The sequence below is a fragment of the Myotis lucifugus genome, unplaced genomic scaffold, assembly GCF_000147115.1.
Source record: "Myotis lucifugus unplaced genomic scaffold, Myoluc2.0 scaffold_538, whole genome shotgun sequence".
Classification (NCBI taxonomy): Eukaryota; Metazoa; Chordata; class Mammalia; order Chiroptera; family Vespertilionidae; genus Myotis; species Myotis lucifugus.
Window position 1 is genome coordinate 67,335 of NW_005871586.1, and position 15,103 is coordinate 82,437.

At 42.8% G+C, this 15,103-nt stretch overlaps 1 protein-coding gene across 1 annotated transcript in view; it reads right to left on the bottom strand.

Annotated features, from left to right (window-relative positions):
• The window catches only part of CFAP52 (cilia and flagella associated protein 52), a 42,455-nt gene extending 27,690 nt beyond the window's left edge, over positions 1–14,765 (bottom strand). The window contains exons 1-3 of the mRNA XM_023745339.1: positions 14,666–14,765; positions 4,628–4,827; positions 3,671–3,807 (exon numbers count right to left, since the gene is read on the bottom strand). Coding sequence (XP_023601107.1) covers positions 3,671–3,807; positions 4,628–4,827; positions 14,666–14,765 — 437 coding nt within the window. The remainder of the gene's footprint in view (positions 1–3,670; positions 3,808–4,627; positions 4,828–14,665) is intronic.
• Positions 14,766–15,103: the final 338 nt, after the last annotated feature.

Below are 15,103 nucleotides of genomic sequence, written 5' to 3' on the forward strand. Positions count from 1 at the left end.
AGTGCACAAATTTTTGTGCACGGGACCTCTAGTCTATCTATATAATAGAAGAATATGCAAATTAGCCAGGATGCTGTAATGTCACGACTGAACAGCAGTGACCTGAGGCTGCATGGCTCCTGGCTGAGGCGAGGAACCTCAGGCCGTGCCCCCCGCCCCATGGGGTTTGACAGGGGCCTCAGGCTGCACCCCCCACCCTGGTGCTGGACCAGGAGACCTCATGCCGTGTACCCCCACCCCAGCGCCAGGCCAGGGGACCTCAGGCTGTGCCCCCCCGCCCCATGGGGCTTGACAGGGGCCTCAGGCTGCACCCCCCACCCTGGTGCTGGACCAGGAGACCTCATGCCGTGTACCCCCACCCCAGCGCCAGGCCAGGGGACCTCAGGCTGTGCCCCCTGCTCTGGCGCCAGGCTGGGGTACAGCAGGGCTTCACGGGAGACCTGAGGCTGCGCCCCCTGCCTGTCGGGGCTTGACAGGGGTGGGGCCAGCCAGGTCTGGGTCTCACCCAATGCGAGTGGGGCCAGCTGGGTCTGGGTCTCCTGCGTTTTCAAAGCATATGCAGGTGGTGGGCGGGGACGTGACTCTAGGTCAGTGATGGCGAACCTTTTGAGCTCGGCATGTCAGCATTTTGAAAAGCCCTAACTTAACTCTGGTGCCGTGTCACATATAGAAATTTTTTGATATTTGCAACTATAGTAAAACAAAGATTTATATTTTTGATATTTATTTTATATATTTAAATGCCATTTAACAAAGAAAAATCAACCAAAAAAATGAGTTCGTGTGTCACCTCTGACACGTGTGTAATAGGTTCGCCATCATTGCTCTAGGTCCTGTGGCATGCCCCAGACTCTGACAGGAGGGAGATTTTTCATATACATTTTACTAATTTTCTTTCATCTCTGACACTTCTATTATAGAGAAAGGGCAAATAGCAATATTAAAATATTTCCTCTAATTAATTCCCTTTTAATGTGCACAAATTTTGTGCACCGGGCCACTAGTTATTAATAATAGCCTAAAAGTGGAAAAGAGCCAAAAATTCATCAACTGATGAATGGATAAAGAAAAAGTGGTACAGTGGGGCCTTGACTTACGAGTTTAATTCATTCCGAGACCGAGCTCGTTAAGGAGCTCATTAAGGAGCTCATTAACTCAAATTACTCTGTCAACTCAATGCAAAAAATCGGCCGAGAGACAGCTGGTATCTCAAAAAACTCGTTAGTCGGGACACTCGTAAGTCAAGGCCCCACTGTATATCCATACAATGGAATATTATTTGACAATAAAAAAGAACGAAGTAGTGATACATGCCACAAAATGGATGAACCTTGAAAACATTATGCTTAATAAAGTAAATCAGTCACAAAAGGCCACATATTGTATGACTCCATTTATTGGAAACATCCAGAGCAGGCACATCTATAGAAACAAAGTAGATTAGAGGTTGCCCGGGGCTGGGAGGGTAGTGGTGGAGCAGGAATGAGGAGTGACCACTAATGGGCATGGGATTCTTTTTGGGGTATTGACAATGTTCTAAAATTGATTGTGGTGATGGTTACAAAACACAGCATATAAAAAATTCCTTGGGGAAGTATTTTAGCAAAAAAACCCACAAAAACACTCAACTAACCACTCAACTATATACCTTAAATGAATGAATTTTTTGGTATGTGAAATATGGTATATCTCAATAGAGCTGTAAAGAATGAACCCAAGTGCCTTGAGAGAGTAGAGCTCTTCATGGTGGAGGGAATATGTATTTTGACTCCATCTGCATAGTTAGAGAACATACTTTCTTTATAAACCATGGACATGGATAGTTTTAATTTTTCAAAAAAATAAGTTTAAAGTGTAAAAATAAATAAAAGGCATTGACATAGAAAGAGAGTTGGCTGAGTAAATTCCAGCACATCCATGCAGTGGAATACCATGCAGTCATTGCAAAGAATGTGGCATATGTCTACGTGTGCACACACAGAATATGTTCTTGATATCAAGTTGACCAAAAAGCAGAGTGCATTACAATACTGATATGTGATAACATTAGTGCAAAAAAGGTTCATAAATAGTTTACAAAAATGTTTTTTAAAAGCATGCACATCCAAACTGTCAAATGTCTACTACAGTCCCCACCACCCCTTCTGTTCCTCATCCTGTGTGTAGAAGCCAGGTGGTTTGGGTAGAAGGGACCCTGCCACAGGTTCAGGGTTGACCCCCGATTATCCAAAACCAACCCTCAGAACCTTGTCTTCCTCACCACCGTGGCTGTTCAGGGGAGGGCATATTGCATGCTCTTGCCTGGCAAGGTTTGTTTTTCTTTCTTTCTTTAGGAAAGAAACTTTCTTTAGAATGTTTTTCTCAACATCCCCCAATTTTCTGCAAGCAAGTTTTAGGCAGCCTAAAATCAAACTTAAAATGACAGAGGAGACGAACAACGTGCAGATTAAGCTTGGCTAGAGGGCCATCTTTTTCTCCCCCTGGGTCTAGCCTGGGCATCTTTCTGGCAGAAAGACGTGGAAGTGGAAGGGGCCTGATTGCCAAGCTCCAGGGATCTCTGGGGTTGAGACGAGGCATCAGAAGTTTGCAAATTTCCTTGGGTGATTCCAGTGTGCACCCAAGGCTGAGAACAACTGCTTTAAAGTTAAACTAAGAATACTGATAGATGATTTCTGGGTACATTTCTTACCACAAACAGTCAAATGGGGATGGCCCAGGGAAGGTGTAACTACTCAACAGGGGAAAGGAACACCTATTAAAGGTGGAAATCTCATTAAAATTCTGTGGCCTTGCTATACAAGTCTGGTGTGCATACAGAACTAGCACTATATCACTACACATAAAAGTAAATTTCATTTTTTTTGATAAATCTCATTTGTCATAAACCCATGGAGCTTAAATAAGAAAGTACCTGTAAGAATGCGCCAAAGCATGGAATCCTACCCACACCTCAGGTGTTATTTTTCTTCTCCAGACTCTTTACATAGGCGTGTGGACTACATTGATTGTTCCTCCTAATGCAGTGTTTTTAAATACTTCCCCCCAATTTCATGTGTATGTATTCTCTGCCTACTCACTGGACTATGAGTTCCTTGAGGGCAAAGGTCATGACTTGGCGAGGCAAGCTAAAATTGCTGCCTCTGGCGTCGCACCGCCAGGGTTTGCCTCTCAGCTCTGCTCCTTACCACTGGCAGCTTTTTAGTTCCTCCTGGTCGCAACAGCTCCCACCTCATGGAGTTGCTGTGAGACTTAAATGGGGTAACGCAGTTCAAGTGCAGCACACACCTGGCACATAGTAAGTGCTCACAAAAATCAGCTTTGCCTTTGATGCTGCTGCTGCTGATGACAATGATGATGATGATGTCATCTTTCTTTCTCTCTCTCTCTTTTTTTTTTAATAGCAATGATTCTCGAATTTAGATGCACATTAGAATCATGTGGAAGCTTTTATTGCTCCCAAAGTCCAGGCCAATCAAAGCTGACTCTCTGCGGGTGGAGCCAGGCACTGGTCATTTTCTAAAGCTCCCAGTGCATTTCAATGCCCAGCCAGGGTCCTACGGCATTTTCTTCCGAGGCTTTCACACACCAGGGAATGTAAGAGGGGGGAGGGTGCTTGGCATGTCTAGAAACATGCCTGCTGGAGCATAACTACGCATGTTTAGTTCGTTACCTTCCATCATCTGGGCCCCCGAGGGATACCAAGTACAGATCATTTGGTGAAAAGGCCAGATCTTCAATTTTGCCCTTGTGAAGTGACAGCCGAGCAATCAGCTCCCTTTTCTTGTAATCCCACAGGATGATATCTGCCTGGGAGAAAGAACACACAGTCAGGTCATGGACAGGCTTTCAAGAACCCGAGGAGGCGGCTGCCTCCCTCGGTGAAGAATAATAGTGATGTCACTTTTCTAGAAAGTGCATCATGTCCTACAAACTCCACAGCAACAGAATGGAAACGGTTTTAAACGGTGACCTTTATTCCTGAGCAGATCGGTCACCGGCAGCAGCATTTGGTGTAAGAACTGCCAGGTTCCTTCCCTCTCGGCCTGAGAGAATGAAAAGGAGCGCAGGGGGAGTCAAGAGGGAGAGGAGGAAGGGGACAGATGTTATATTGTAAATCAGAAGGCGCCTGAATCAATAAGCCAAATTTACTTGGAGTCCTGTTCATTTTCGCTAGCGCGAGCGGGCCCAGAGGAACTCTTGCTTCTCAAATTCTGGGGCCCAATATGGTGGAAGTCTTTTCAATTGATACGGTTTTTCAGCTCTTTGTTTTCCAAATTTGGAATGAGACTTCCGGACCTTCTGAGAAAAAGTCCTGTGTGCTGGGACAGGGCCGTGAGACCGTATCTCAAGGCCCGGCCTGGCGTCAGCCCTGACAACCCTGTCTGGGGCATATTTTATGGCCTCTCTGGACTGGGGAGTAGTCTTTAGTCTTATTTTCCCCATGAAGCAAGCACATTTTTACAGAGTAGCAGGGTTAAAATTTTAAACAGCAGTTTTTACCCAAGATGGAGGTTACTATACTTCACAGATGCGTCAGCACAGAGCTGACCTACGAGCAGGTGGGGCGGTCTTGCTAAGGCAGGCGGCTCTGAGTCGACTCACACTGAGTTACTTTCAGTTTGCTCACCTTGAAGCCCATGTACGTGACCTGTCCCGAGGCAATGTACTCCCCGCTGTTGGAGACGTCCACACAGGAGACGTTGTTGCCATGGCCGTGCAGGAAACTCTGCTCGTTGGTATTGATCGCCTGAATGAGGACTGTGCAGCCCAGAGGGTAAACCAGGTGCTCCTGGTCAGGGTGGCATTTCAGACCAGTGGGCACATGTCCTAAGAGAGAGAGATTAAAAATAATAAGAAGGTGCAGAAGGGACTGGTAATTTAAAAAAAAATGAGTACAAAGGAAAACACTTTTGATATAGGCCTTAGTTCAACGAAAATAAGTGGTGGGTGAAAGGTCATTTTATTCCACTGACAAGGTCAGGCTAGTGCAGTGGTTCTCAACCTTGGCTGCACATTAGAATCACCTCACCTGGGAATCTTTTTAAAATCCTGATTTCTGGGGCTCATCCTCCGGAAATTCTGTTTCTTTGTTATGGGGTGGGGCCACAACATTAGTAACAAAGAAACAGAATTTCCGGAGGATGGGGCCCAGAAATGAGGATTTTAAAAAGATTCCCAGGTGATTCTAATGTGCAGCCAAGGTTGAGAAACACTGGTCTAGAGCAGGGGTCCTCAAACTACGGCCCGCGGGCCACATGCAAATACAAATATTGTATTTGTTCCCATTTTGTTTTTTTACTTCAAAATAAGATATGTGCAGTGTGCATAGGAATTTGTTCATAGTTTTTTTTTTAAACTATAGTCCGGCCCTCCAACGGTCTGAGGGACAGTGAACTGGCCCCCTGTTTAAAAAGTTTGAGGACCCCTGGTCTAGTGTGTGACTGCTCAAACTGCAATGTGCAAAAACTCCCCAGGTGCCTGGTTGAGAGGTAGGTTCTGGTTTTAGGTCTGTGGCGGGACAGAGATGTCGCCTTTTCTGACAAGCTCCCAAGTGCGGCTGATGTTGATGCTGGTCCAGGAACCTCACTTTGAACATCAAGGCCCTCGGGCCAATTCTTGTCATTCTAAGGAGCAAGAATGCCTGTCTGGTGAGTGCATCCCGGTGAGAACACAGGCACGTGAGTTCATTGCCCTGAGTTTGGTGAAGATAAAATTCTGGTTTCAGTCCTAAGTCTCCACCAGGCACTTTGAAGAAGCCCCGGACCGCTCATGGGAGGACGCCATCTTCCAGATATTTGCCAAGAATCATGTCAATTTCAAACCTTGGCAATATGTTTTTTATTATTGATTTTTCTTTTTCTTTTCTTTTTTTAGAGAGCGAGAGGGAAAGAGAAACACTGATTTGTTGTTTCACTTACTTATGCATTCATTGGTTGCTTCTTGTATGTTCTCTGACCAGGAATTGAACCTTGATGTATTGGATGACATTTTAACCAACTAAGCTACCCAGCCAGGCCTTTGTAATATGTTTTAATGTGAAATAGACACAAGTCCCCCTTATCACTCACCTTTGGTTAGGATTTGTTTTAGTTCTTCCTCATATTTTTTTTTAAATCTTTATTGTTCAGATTATTACATTTGTTCCTCTTTTTTCCCCCCATAACTCCCCTCCTTCTAGCTCCCACCCCACCCTCCACCCTCACTCCCCACCCACTGAGTTCATCCATAGGTGCATGATTTTTGTCCAGTCACTTCCCGCATCTCCCACACCCCTTTTCCCCCAAGAATAGTCAGTCCATTCCCTTTCTATGTCCCTGATTCATTATAGTCACCAGTTCATTCTGTACATCAGGTTATTTATTCACTTGATTCTTAGATTCATTTGTTGATAGATGCATATTTGTTGTTCATAATTTGTATCTTTACCTTTTTCTTCTTCTTCCTCTTCTTAAAGGATACCTTTCAGCATTTCATATAATACTGGTTTGGCGGTGATGAACTCTTTTAGTTTTTCCTTATCTGTGAAGCTCTTTATCTGACCTTCAATTCTGAATGATAGCTTTGCTGGATAAAGTAATCTTGGTTGTAGGTTCTTGGTATTCAGCACTTTGAATATTTCTTGCCATTCCCTTCTGGCCTGCAAAGTTTCTGTTGAGAAATCAGCTGACAGTTGTATGGGTATTCCCTTGTAGGTAATTGAGCCTCTTTCTCTTGCTGCTTTTAAGATTTTCTCTTTGTCTTTTGCTCTTGGCATTTTAATGATGATGTGTCTTGGTGTGGTCCTCTTTGGATTCCTTTTGTTTGGGGTTCTCTGCGCTTCTTGGACCTGTAAGTCCATTTCTTTCTCCAGGTGGGGGAAGTTTTCTGCCATTATTTCTTGAAATAGGTTTTCAATATCTTGCTGTCTCTCATCTTCTGGCACTCCAATGACTCTGATATTAGTCCGCTTAAAGCTGTCCCAGAGGCTCCTTACACTATCTTCACACTTTCGGATTCTTTTTTCATTTTGCTTTTCCAATTGGGTGTTTTTTGTCGAATCTTTGGTTTGATTCTTGTGCTCCTCTGGTCTGCTATTGGGTATAATATTCTTTATTTCAGTCCGTGTATGCTTACTTTCTAATTTCTTTATCGTAGCATCGAGGGTCTCATTAGTTTTCGTGAGGCTCTGCACAAATTTATGGCAAGCCCTCAAAATTGCGATTCTTAGCTCCATATCCTCCATTTCTGTCATGTTTTTTTGTCTCCGCATCTTTTATGCTTTCTTGGTGCACCCCCTTGTGGTCTCTGTGCGCAGTCTTGTTCTAGCCAAGCCTTAATTGTTGTAGTTAACACTAGAGGGATTTGACCACCAGGCCGACTGGCTGTGGAAATCAGCTGTGGGAAAACTTCAGTCCTCTGGGGAGGCGCTAGTCCAGCCCTTGCCTGAGGCGATCGGCAAATGGCTCTGCGCAGGGCCTGGGCGGGGCGGGCTCAACAGGGCGGGGGGAGGGAGCAGCTATGGCCGCTCTCAGTCCGTCCCCAGGGGCTCTGCCTCTCTGTCCCAGCAATCGCTGCAAACCTCGGAGGGGCCGTAGCCAGACAGTCCCGCTTCTCCCGTTTGAGTCTGGGTCCCTAGAGACTCGCCCGGATCTGTAGCCCAGAGTCTGAGACTCGCTCTTGATTGAAAACGACAATCGCGCCCTCAGCCGCCAGCCCGCTTTGCGCGCGCACCCTCACCACCTCACCGCCGTACCTTTAAATTTTCCACACTGCGCCTCCGCTGAGCGTCGGAATGCTGTTGTTTTTGCTTCTAGTTGAAGAGACTCTCCTCAGCCAGCCTTCCCGTGGTTCTGGTTGATGTCCGCTCCGACTTTTAGTTGTATTTTTGAAGTGGTTGTCCACGGCGGCAGTCTCCGGTGTGTTTACCTATGCCGCCATCTTCGATTCTCTAGTTCTTCCTCATATTTACTTTACAATATAAGCTTTAAATTCAGCTTGACTTGTTAAAAAGTCATTTTTAGTGGGGTGTTTTGAATGTATAGATTAATTTAAGGAAAGATAATTTCCATAATGATACATTATGTCTCTTTTCTAAAAACAAGGTCTATGTGCCTCCGCCCAGTAGCATTTACAATTTTTCTTTGGAAAGATCTCACACATTTCTTATTACGTTTATTCCTGGATACTTGAAAATCTTACGTATTGATATTTCCATTCTCCACCAAAAGTGTCATATTTATGGATGTAGCTTTCTGGTCTTTTAATGAATTTGTCTTTTACATTTAACTCCCTCTGGAATTTATTTTGGTGCAGAGTGTGATCCCAGTAGCTACATAGATTTCCTTTTTGCTCAAATGGCCAAATGTATTTACCGAGTAAATTATTTCTTTCATTTTGTTATTGTTCCTTTTTTATGCAGTAAGTTCTCATAATACTAAGCTTTATGTCTGGGGGTGATCTATTCCGACTAATATATATATTTGTTTATTTCTAATTGCAGTCTCCTTATAAATAATCCATATGGCTATCCACATGGAAAAAGTAGAATTAGATCCGCACTTCCCACCATCCACAAACAATACATTCCAGGTAGACCAAGGATCTAAACGTGAAAAACAAGACTCAATGTATATACAAGTTGTAGGAAATGACTTCTTAAACATAATGCCAAAGAGCAAATCCTAACAGAAAATGCCAGTATATGCATCCAATCGATGTTGCTGTTTCTCTTTCATTGATGTTTCTCTCTCTCTCAAATCCAAAATTAATAAAAATATATTTTAAAAAAATGAACATTTCAATAGCACCACCTCTATCTAGTTCCAAAACATTTCCAGACTGTAACTTTTTAAACCATTTTTAAAATAAATTTTAAAGCATTTTAAAAAATATTTTTAAAATAGATTTTAGAGGGAGTAAGGGAGAGAGAGATAGAAACGTTTTATTGGCTGGGTTCCAATAAAATTTATTTATAAAAACAGGCAGAAGCCCAGACTTGGTCTAGAGCAGTGATTCTCAACCTTCCTAATGCCGTGACCCTTTAATACAGTTCCTCATGTTGTGGTGACCCCCAATTTCATTGTTACAAATTGAACATAATGAAAGCATAGTGATTAATCACAAAACAATATGTAATTATATATGTGTTTTCCGATGGTCTTAGGCGACCCCTGTGAAAGGGTCGTTCGACCCCCAAAGGGGTCTCGACCCACAGGTTGAGAACCGCTGGTCTAGAGGCTATAGTTTGCAGACTCCTGGTCTGTTTTGGTAATGTTGGTATTTTTAGTTTAAGAACTCTTTGCATAATAAGAAAAGCACGGACTTATCTGCTGCAGGTCACTAGCTTCCTTTACCAGTCAGTTGGTGGATGTGACCATTCTTGTGTCAATACCAAACTCTTAATACCTACAGCCTTATAAAATGCTTTCATAAGCAACACAACTCTATTTGGTTTGCTTACATAAAAAATTCCCATTAAAATACCTAAAAGAGTCAAGTACAGTTAAACATTTACACCCTCAAGTTAAAACTTATAATGTGAAAGTATACTGTATAATGTGAAACTACAAGGAGTTCTAGTGTCATAATGATAAAAAGGGCTTTACTTTTGCTTCTCATTTGTTTCCATGTGGAGACTAAACTCAGTTACCTGCTATTTAAGGCCTCTACCATCTAATCCAGGGGTGGGCAAACTTTTTGACTCGAGGGCCACAATGGGTTCTTAAACTGGACCGGAGGGCCGGAACAAAAGCATGGATGGAGTGTTTGTGTGAACTAATATAAATTCAAAGTAAACATCATTACATAAAAGGGTACGGTCTTTTTTTTTTTTTTTTTAGTTTTATTCATTTCAAACAGGCGGGATCCGGCCCGCGGGCCGTAGTTTGCCCAAGGCTGATCTAATCCCAGGTTCTTTCCTGGGTTATCCTGCCCTCCCTGACCCCGAAGCCACACCCAGCCTTGCCATTCCCCAACCAGTCCCCACACACTCCGCCTTCCTTCTTTGCTCACCATATGCCTGCTGCCTGGAATATTCTGCTCCTCAGTCTTTACTCTGACTCCTACCCAACTTTAAAGACTACTTGGATTAACCCTTCCTTGACCTCCCAAACTTTCATAAAGTTTGCTTATTTTTTTTATGAGAGGTATTATAGAATTTTTAACATTTTTACCATCATTATTCTGAACTCTATATCAGATAAATTTCTTAACTCCATTTCATTTATCTCTTCTCCTGGAGAATTCTCCTCTCTCTCTCTCTCTCTCTCTCTCTCTCTCTCTCTCTCTCTTGTCTCCCCATTTTGGCTGCCTGTTTGGGTTTGTGTCTGCGTGTTAGGTAGATCTGCTATGACTCCCGATCTCTAGCTCAGGACAGTCAGACGCTGTTTCTGCCCCCAGTACCCTGTTCAGGGCTATCAGCAATCCGCAGCTTGTGGCTCCCTCTTCTGGAGCTGCATTGCATGCCTTTGGAAAGGACCAAGATGTGCACCAAGGTCTGCTTTTCCTACACCTGGGCCCAGAAGGAGATGAGGCAAAGACCCAAAACCCCCAGAGATCCTGCAGTCTGATTATTAGCCTTGATTGGCCTTAGAGCACTGGTTCTCAACCTGTGGGTCGCGACCCCTTTGGCGGTCGAACGACCCTTTCACAGGGGTCGCCTAAGACCATCCGGCATATCAGATATTTACATTACGATTCATAACAGTAGCAACATTACAGTTATGAAGTAGCAACGAAAATAATTTTATGGTTGGGTCACAACATGAGGAACTGTATTTAAAGGGCCAGAAGGTTGAGAACCACTGCCTTAGAGCAAGCATGTCAAAATCCAGGCCCAAGGGCTGCATCCGGCCCACAACAAATAATGTGGCCCACCCAATATAACGGTATGTAAGAAACGTTTTAATAAAAATTTCACAACTTAATTTTTATAATATCCTGTTATACATAATTATTAATAACTAGCCGAAACCGGTTTGGCTCAGTGGATAGAGCATCGGCCTGTGGACTGAAGGGTCCCAGGTTCGATTCCGGTCAAGGGCATGTACCTTGGTTGCGGGCACATCCCCAGTAGGAGATGTGCAGGAGGCAGCTGATCGATGTTTCTCTCTCATCGATGTTTCTAACTCTCTATCTCTCTCCCTTCCTCTCTGTAAAAAATCAATAAAATATATTTTAAAAAAATTATTAATAACTAACTATAACATTCGCTAATGACTGATTGCTATCATCGTGTTGCACTCATTTCCCTTACGCACCTTATGCGCACGCGCACCATTTCTCTCCACTAATACTAGCAGCGAATATTTTAGCAGCTGATGGCCACGTCATTAATCTTGGACTGGCTTGTTTGGTGTGTGCAACAGGAAATATTTCACTTTCAGAGGACATTAAATAGGTTTATTTGTGTTACGCTTATTAATTTGTGCAGTTATTCAGTGTCTGGTAAGTTAATGTTCAAGAAAAAATATTAATTTTTATTAAAAGTTCTATTATTTTATGCTAATGACTTATTTATTTCAGCCCTTTGTATTCAGCATGTCTCTATTGAAATAAACCTACGTGTCTATGAAAAAGGAAGCTTTTGTTTTTTTGCAGCCACATAAACTTACTAGTAAACCTTGTTTATTTGGCCCGTGTTAGCCTTTGAGTTTGACATGCTTGCAGAAGGACACCAGGCAAAGACTCAAAGCCTCCGCCTGCAGTCTGATTGTAATCAGCCTTGCTTGGCCTTAGATGGACTACAGGGTAGAGTGACTGTCTTTCCCCAGGTCAAAACCTCCTGGTTAGCAAAGGTCCCAGGAGAAAGATGTCCTCAGTCTCTATGGAGGTTCCACTTCCTGTCCTTAGTTATCAGGGTTCTCTGCAGCTAGTCTTCAGTTGATTTTTCAGGCTGGTTTTTCTGTATTTTAGTTGTCTTTCCAGTTCGGTCCTGGGAGAGTGTCAGTGTAGCTTCCACTTACTCTACCACCATTTTTAATCCTCTTAAACAATTTTTTCATTGAAGACAAAAATACAAGGAAACCCAGTAACTTTTTACCAAGTAAACATACCAATTCAACTGTGGCCTGGATAAAGAGGTAGATTATTACCACCGTCCTCCCCAGACACCCTCCAAGTGCCTTTGCCCAGTTTACATTTCCCCAAAAGTAACTGCTGTTTTGACTTCTATTTTTGTAAATTAATTTTCCTCATTTTAGAACTTTATGTGAATGGAATTATACAATATGCACTCTTTTACATCTAGATTTTTCCATTCAACATTATGTTTGTGAGATCTAGCCATGCTGTGCGCAGCAGTTCATTCTTTTTCCATTGCTGCACAGTAGTCTGTAGTGTAAATATACCACAATTTATTTGTCCTTTTACTTTTGATGAACATTTGGTTGTTTTAATTCCAGTGGTTTGAAATAATGCTACTGTAAAAAAATGACAAAAAAAGAAAAAATGCTACTATAATATTCTCCTGCTTTTTGAGCACACATTTCTATTCCATGTCAGATATAGCATTTGGAAGGTACATCAAAAATCTGTAAAATGTACTCAGAAATTACCCTAAGGAAAAAAGTTAGAGTAAAAAGGTTACCTATGCAGATGTTCTTTGTAGCATTTAAAAATAAATGTAGAAAAATCATCCTAAATTCTTAAGAACAGGGCATTGCTCTTATAAATTGTAGCATATCTTTGCAACAGAATAAAATATTAAAATATTAAAAATTATGGTATGGAGTATATTTACTGCTAAAGAAAGATTTATATGGCATACTGTTAAGTGAAATTAGTGTTATAAGAGCTTATATATGCCTGAATCAACTTTTATTAAAAAAACACCAAATTTATATGTAAGTGATGTATGTGTTTATGTGAAAGGATCACAGTGATATTTTGGGAAATGTAATGATGGCTGATTTTTCTTTTGGTTTCACTGCATTTTTCTATCTTTTAAAAACTCTTTTTAAGTACGGCTATGAATTTGTCCTTGTGTTTGCAGTGAATAGCATACCACTTGGCATGTGGTGGTTCTAAATAAATGTATATTTGACCAGGAGAGAATATAAATTGTCACAAAACCAACAAGATAAAAACAATTCAATTAATTTGGGCCATTTAAAAAGGCCAAGATATTCTGGCTGGCATGGCTCAGTCCTTGAGCATTGACCTATGAACCAGGAGGTCGCAGTTCGATTTCCAGTCAGGGCATATGCCTGGGGTTGCAGGCATGATCCCCAGTGTGGGGCATGCAGGAGGCAGCCAATCAATGATTCCCTGTCATCATTGATGTTTCTCTCTCTCTCCTCCTTTTCTTTTCTCTCTGAAATCAATAAAAATATATTTTAAAATAAATAAAGTAAAAAGGCCAAAATAGTAATTAATTGCCATGGAAGACATTGGGATATAATTTGCCATATATTTACTCTTGGAGCGCTACAGGGCAGCATGACTTCGATTGCAGAGCTCTATATTTGAGGCTCTACACTGGTCACCAGTGTGACCCTTTGCACAGACTGCAGGCCACTTACTTCCTTTACCAGTGATTTTGGAACCAGCTCTAAAGATGGCCCATACCTCAGATGTACTAAGTGCCAACTTTCTTTAAAAAAAATATTGATTTCAGAGAGGAAAAGAGAGGGAGAGATAGAAACATCAATGATGAGAGAGAACCATTGATCTGAGAGAGAACCATTGATCGGCTGCCTCTGCATGCCTCCTACTGGGGATTGAGCCCGTAACCTGGGCATGTACACTTGACCAGAATCGAACCCAGGACCCTTCAGTCTGCAGGCTGAGCTCTCTCTATCCACTGAGCCAAACCAGCTAGGGCTAAGTGCCCACTTTCTATAAGAGATGGCTAAATTAAAATGAAGATAAGAGTCAAGAGCCATGTCCTAGAATGCTCTTAAAATCTTGGTCATTGATTGTTCTGTATGTACAATTTTACAATTTTAAAGCTTCCAGGCATTACAATGTACTTTTAAAATTTCGCTTTTAAAAAATGTAATTCATTGCTTTTTTTTTCATTCTTCAGAAAAGAAACAAAATAATTTCTCCCCTTAATGTCCAAAATAATAGGCAGTTACTAGTATAAGTAAGGATTTGGGCAGAACAACCAGGCCCCCTCTGACCAAAGCTCTCTCCCCTCCAGTTCCCCCTTGGCGTCTTTTTTGGCTTCTGTCGTGGTCTGAAGTCCTCACCAATAGAATCTTCTTTCGGGTTAAAGCACAGGATCATCCCCTAAAGCGGTGCTTATGTATACAGCAGCTGGGATGTTGGAAGTTAGTTGGTCCCAGGGGCCATCATGGACTCGGTTATCTAGTGGTTACTGAGGGACGGACAGCTTTTCGAACTACATGGGGGTTAGAGCCAGGGAAGGCTGATCTGGTGGGAGAAGGGGTACAACACGCTTATTCATCCTTACAGCCCTGTGAGGAGACATTTGGTCCCTTTAGGTGCTGGGAATAACCATCCAGTTCATTGAGACTTGGAGCGAAGAATTGACACTCTAAGGCTTTTGTGCAGGAGAAGCTGTCCCCTCCCCACCCCCCAGCCCCCATGTATGGCCCTGGCAAAGGCTCATGCCAGCATCCCACCTGTCTGCCAGGTACCACCCGCTGTCTCACTGCTCCTGTTAGCACTACACATCCCAGGGTTCCCACACCACCCATCCCAGACATACTCATGGCCTCACCATTGAAGCCGATCACAGCCTGAAGCTCCAGCTCGGCCACCTCGGCTGCCTGGGGGACCTGGGCCATCTCGGCCTTGGGCGCAATTTGGTTCTCCATCATGCGGAGACACCTCTCACTTTTCGCTCAACCTCCCGGACATACAGCGTCTTCTGGTCGTTATGGTAACGGACGTGCGCATGCGCATCAGACCCACGCCCGCGCTAAACCTAGCCTGCGGAGTTCAAATTCTTGCAAGCCCTTTTGCAAATAGGGAGAGGGCTTCTTTTTCCTAGCTTTCTGCAAATTTAGGGGCTACCAAATGCACAGGAGGAATTACTCCTTCCCCCAATGTAAAGAGTCTGTGATCTTTTTGGTAACTATATAACAAGTACTTAATGGCATTTAAAAATTGATCAAACAGGATTTCTTCTGATGGGAAGACTGCCATAAAATAATAT